Source organism: Acinonyx jubatus, chromosome A2 (genome assembly GCF_027475565.1).
Source record: "Acinonyx jubatus isolate Ajub_Pintada_27869175 chromosome A2, VMU_Ajub_asm_v1.0, whole genome shotgun sequence".
In the NCBI taxonomy this organism is placed as follows: domain Eukaryota; kingdom Metazoa; phylum Chordata; class Mammalia; order Carnivora; family Felidae; genus Acinonyx; species Acinonyx jubatus.
This window is the reverse complement of record NC_069383.1, coordinates 27,115,055-27,121,054: the sequence shown is the minus strand read 5'-3', so window position 1 is coordinate 27,121,054 and position 6,000 is coordinate 27,115,055. Positions and strand designations below refer to the sequence as shown.

At 34.1% G+C, this 6,000-nt stretch overlaps 1 protein-coding gene across 4 annotated transcripts in view; it reads right to left on the bottom strand.

The window, feature by feature from the left end:
* Nucleotides 1-565: 565 nt before the first annotated feature.
* POT1 (protection of telomeres 1) overlaps nucleotides 566-6,000 on the bottom strand; it is a 78,582-nt gene continuing 73,147 nt past the window's right edge. For 3 of the 4 annotated variants that reach the window (XM_015067296.3, XM_015067297.3, XM_053218138.1), the window contains 3 exons: nucleotides 5,124-5,215; nucleotides 3,373-3,478; nucleotides 733-1,350 (listed from right to left, as the gene is read on the bottom strand). In XM_015067296.3, coding sequence (XP_014922782.1) covers nucleotides 1,238-1,350; nucleotides 3,373-3,478; nucleotides 5,124-5,215 — 311 coding nt within the window. In that variant the 3' untranslated portion in view covers nucleotides 733-1,237. Of the gene's footprint in view, nucleotides 1,351-3,372; nucleotides 3,479-5,123; nucleotides 5,216-6,000 lie in introns of all 4 variants that reach the window. The other variant, XM_015067295.3, reaches the window with a different exon arrangement.

Genomic DNA, 6,000 nt, shown 5'->3' with positions numbered 1-6,000 from the left:
TGAACTTAGTGAAGTCAGCTTGTCAATCAAGTTTTATCAGGAAATCAGTTTTATGAGGAAAATGGGTTTTTATGAAACTCAAATACATGTTGAATGCTTTGTACAGTACCTAGTGTATAGACGGTCCTAAATATCTATTATAGTGACATTCCTGCTTTCTTTGCCTCCAATCATGTCTCAACTCAACACAGGGCAAACAAAGAAAACAGCTGAAATATGTGCGTTAATTTATTCTTCACTGATACTGAACTAGGCAGATCTGTATGTCTTAGTCTTTACCAAATAATATACATAAATCTATACATACATACAAATATATGGAAGTATTTGTATAAAACTGAATATTCATGATTTTAAACTTCACAAACACTGTCAGGTAAAAAGTGGACTATGATACTGAGTTAATACCTCATTTTGTGTTCAACCTGAAATATAAGTACACATTACATAAGACTATTAAAAAATGGTAACATAAGTCACTACCATTATAAATCTGACTGCTTTATTAGATCGAGGTGGAATGCAATAACTTCATGTAGAGAAACGAGCAATCAAAAGAACATAATTCAGGTCTTAAGAAATGGATTTATCCTAAATTGGTCAATAGTACCGAAAGAAAGCAATTCTGCCACGTACACTTAAAGTAAATCATTCCTTTAAGTATGCTGTAGCTCACTCAGAAGAGCACTTCTCAACAAGAGTGCTTGTGTAAGCAGATCCCTTTGTACAAAACAAAACAAAACGACTCAGCTGCTACACCCCTCGCACTCAGTAAAAGTTGAGTAATTTAATGTAAGGACATTTTCTAACCCCATACCTGTGCTAAAATCATTAACACTGCTGATACAAAAATCAGGGCAGGAAAGAAGGAAGGCCTAGGATGATGGCTGGCAGAGAAATCAGTGGCTGACATATGGAAAAAACAAACTTAGAGCAGGATAACAAAACAGCTTCTCTGAAAGGGCTGCAAGGGGTAAATGAAAACACAGTCCTTATTTCTTTCACTTCTTCCTTTATATCCCTAGCAGCCATCATACTGGAAATTTTGAGCAACGGGACCATTTTTAACTTACCCACAAGTAGGCATTTGATAACACAATGTCTATTTGCCAGAAGAATTTTAAATTGTGGTTAAAGTGGAAAATAAACTATACAGCTAAATCTTTATAATAATCTCACAGAAAATGATGTTTTCTAAAATTATAGTATTTTACATGTGCTAAGCTAAATGACAATATTAGATTAGATCTTCCGCAACTGTGGTGTCAAAAATCTGATAGCAAATCTGCTGCTCTGTTCCGCTTGTGACATTATACGACTTGATGAGGCACTCCAACCATGGGTATGCATCTACAGATGAGAAAAAATGTTATTTATGCATTAAAACTAAACAAATATCTCTAAAATAGGTAGCTGAGCATAATGATTAGCTAGAAAAATTAACATATTTAATTTAGCTGGAGAAGTAAATAAAATACACTCACCAAATATATTATTATCTACCCTTCCAAATACACACTGGGTTCATGTTATTATTGTGTAACAATCCTAACTAATCTTTTCCCCCACAGGACACAATAATTAAATGTGGAGTTTCCCAAACGTCTGATCGCAAAGGTAGCAGCCATCTCATTCCCATTCTTTATTTCTTTATTCTTTATTTCTGCTGATTGCTTACTGACCTCCCCAGGTATTTGTTTTTTTTTTTTTCTTTTTTTCTTGGTTGACTGCAAAGAAAGTGAACCCCAAGTTCCCATCAGCTCAGGCCCTTAACACCTGTCTAGCTGAAACTCCCCATCAAGTTCCAAGCACTTAGTCCAGACAATGCAGATGCTATTCCCAAGCTCTGATTATGACCACAATAAATCTATTTAAAACTTCTAGAAAAGTTTCTTAGCGCTTCTTCAAGTTCAACTTTGAAAGATACTTAATATAGTCAATCTTGGCAAGAGTCGAGCAAGATAGGCACTCTCCTCTACTGCTGGAAGAACTATAAATAGGTAAAAATATTCTTGAAAAGCAATCTGGCAGCATGTATCAAAAGCCTACCAAACCCATCTTTTTTGATATGGCAGTTTTATTTCCAGAAATCTATCCAAAAGAATTGAAACTAAAAATTAAAACTGACACCAAATAAAAAGTGTGTAAATTAAACCTTGTTAAGATGTATAAAAGCTATCTTTCTGGAACTGTTATAAAATGCAAAGACTGACCAGGGGAAAATAAAGTCTGATTAAAAATAACCTATAAGGGGCACCTGGGTGGCTCACTGGGTTAAGTGTTCGACTTTTGGTTTTTGGCTCAGGTCATGATCTTGCGGTTTGTGAGTTGGAGCCCCGCATCGGGCTCTGTGCCAACAGTGCAGACCCTGCTTGGGATTCTCTCTCCCTCTCTCTCTGCCTCTTCCCTGCTTATGCTCTTTCTTTCTCTCAAAATAAACTTAAAAAAAATAATAATAATAACCTCTAAAAGGTAAACTGACAGCTAAATCTGCAGCTGGTAAAATTTGTTACTGATGAAAAATTGTTAATAGTGTCAAACTAACTATGAGAGGGATTTGCAAACTTCAATGTAAACAGAAATAATGACCACAAAAGGAAAACTCAGTGGCAGTAGATGGAATCAATACAATTTGACCTGAAGATCTGGTTGATTAATCAAATGTTATCCAGAGAACAACTAAAGTTGATAAAAATAATTAGTAAAATAAAAACGCATAAAATCTGAAACTAGTTAATATTAATAGAACATTTATGAATGAGGGGCACCTGGGTGACTCAGTAAGTTGAGGTCTGACTCTTGATTTTGGCTCAGGTCATGATCTCACGGTTTGTGGGATCAAGCCCCACGTCAGCCTCTGTACTGACAGCTTGGAGCCTGCTTGGGATTCTTTCTCTCCTCTCTCTGCCTCTCCTCCACTCATGTTCTCTCTCTCCCTCAGTAAATAAACATTTGAAAAAGAGAGAGAGAGAAAGAAAATTCATGAATGAATTACATTGGCTGTATGTAGTCTGTTACAGAAAAATGTTTCTTCTCAAAATTTCATCTTTGTTGGTATAATTTCAATGAAAATGCTTGTATACATAAACATCATATTAAATGTGCTTGTGATCAAGCAAAACTGCCTCCTTTTGTTATATTTCAACAATATTTTCTAAATCTTTTCATTTCAGGAATTATGATTCTTACCTATCTTCTCCCTGCCAATGTCTTCATGAAAAGACAAATCAGACAATAATTTACTTACTACTTTGTAACAGTATTCAGATTTTAAAGTTTTTCAAACCTCTATGTCTACAGATTCGATATGTGCTAGGTAGGTATTATTTCAAGAAAAACAATGAATGAGATTGTTAAAATATTCGTGCCTACCAATTTTTGTTCCTGAAGGACAAAACATGCCCATGATCATTTCCATACTTTGCTGCAGGTCATCATTGATGAGGATTTCTGATGCTGGGATCTGGAAGAATTTGTCCTTAAAAAAAAAATTATAGGAGAAAACAGGAAACTATATTAATCTTTTTTAAAAGCCATAATTAATATAAAAGCATTTCAATATCATCTAATTAAAATAATCTAGACTATTTCACTCTGTGAAGATTGTAGACTTCATAAACTAGAGTTCTAGTCTAAACTCTAAAATCTGGTTTACTACTTTAATCTAAAAACAGCATTTATATATTTATATATATATATATATATACATATATATATATATACACATGTACATACATATATACACACATATATAAATATATATTTATACATATATAAATATATTTATACATATATATGTGTATGTATATATGTATATATATATATATAAATGGAAGTAAGAATAGTAATTAGAAAAGAGTGAGGCTTATCATTCTTTGTGTACAGGAAAAAAATCTAGTGTTAAATTTAAAAGAGTATAACGTATAGTGTATATTTAATTTTTCTCTCCTCGATCAGATTATAAGTTATACTTTCTTAAAAGAAGAAAGGGATCTTGTTTGCTTTTGTTCGCTGCTAAATCCCCATCACATACAACAGTATCTGGCACATAGCAGGTGCTCATTAAATATTTATTCAATAAATGGACCAATGAACTGTTTTGGCAAGAGAAAATATTCTCTCAAACCTACCCCAGATTGTTTCCCAACGTGTGTAGTAAACCAATTTGACCTTACTGTGAAAAGAAATCTGGTCTTTGCCCTTGGCTCCTGGAAATCACCTCTAAGCCCTTGGAATATCAGAACTGTTAGGAATGTCTTTGTCCTACTAGCTAAGTCTATCAGCGTGATTTAGGGCACAAAGTTTGGGGCATGTGGTATTAGCTCGATCTCTGGAAGGACTGAAACCAGATGAGCCTATGGGCTGTCTACATGTCTCTACCATGACTACATGATGGAGCCCCAATAAAAACTCTAGCCACCAAGACTTGGTGAGGCTTCCCTGGATGGCAGTACCGCTTGTGTCCCGTTTCACATCACTGCTAGGCTGGTAACGCTGGCTGCTACTCCACAGCAAAGGGCAACTGGAAGCCCCACGTCTGGAACTTCTTGGACTCTGCCCTATGTACCTCTTCCCTTTGATGATTTTAATTTGTATCTTTAGGTGTAACAAACAATAATAGCAGAATAACTTTCAGTAAGTTCCATGAGTCTTTCTAGGGGATTATCAAAACTAAGGTGGTCCTGAGAACTCCCAAACTTAGAACTGTTGTTAGAAATGAGAGAGGTTTGTGGATAGCTCTCTAGCTTCGTATGCTATAACCATCTCTCCTCCAAAGTAATTTCATTCCCTCTACTACGGAAATGTGGAGACTCCAAAAACCTGGTAAAATGCTGCTTAGACAATGTCCAGAAGGTGCAGCCATACCTCTGCCTTTGGCTCCTGGAGTAAAACTTCTGAAGACTCTCTCCTCAAATTCCTATTCTTTGATTTTTCATTATTTGGATATTAAATTTATAGAGTCAGATTGGAACAGGATAAATATACAGACAATTCAAGATTTATGTGCTTGCATTATTTGTTCTTCTAAGTTGCCTTAAATCCTCTCAGTAATAAAGTTGGTATGAATAAACATATTAAAATAAAAAACATATTGTTAGAAATATCTACACTCCGTTACTTACAGAATCCATGAGATAAGCTTCCAGTACCCCTGTTCCATCATCAAGAATAAATGTCATTACAAACACATGTTGAAGGGGTACAATACCCAGCACTAGTGAAGGAAGAAAAGATCAAACCATATGAATCTTCTATTCTTTATGATCAAAGTAAGATAAAAATTGTTTTATGATGTTAATTTTGTTTACTAATATAATTTGAGATTAAAAAATATATATGCCTTTTGTTCTCTAGTAACAATATATTAAGCTCATTTAGCAGGTTCACTCTGGAATATTAAACCATACCTATGTAGTGACAATGACTCATGAGCAATTCTACCTTTTTGATTAAATATTAATATAAGGTATCTTTACAATGAGTTGATAACTTGATAGAAAACACAAAAACAAATTCATGAACTACAGTTCATCACGTTAGCCACATGAAAGACAAAATTAAATACCAGAATGTTCTAAAAAGAATAGCATGTGGCTCAATATTTATGATTTTGTAAAATGTTTCTCCCCTTTATATTATAAACACAAGGATCACGTATGTTAAGAGATCTCATCTGGTTGAATGGCCAAAAATGTCAGAATACGGGATTTAATAATTTGGTAAGATGAGGAAAAAGAAATTGAAGAGATACTAAATTATACAAAAATCCATGGGTTAAAATGTTACTTTGTGTTTGGAAATAGGAGACATTTATATGTTTAAAAAATGAAATACTGTCTTTCATTTGTGGAATCCATATTTAAAAGGATTAACTAAGGGGCAAATAGAAGAGTAAATCAGCATACAGAGAAATGAATTAGAACACATAGACATGACAAAAAGTGGTTAATACAGAGGAACTGATTTTTAGGATTCTAAAGGTCTCGACAGGTTAAAACT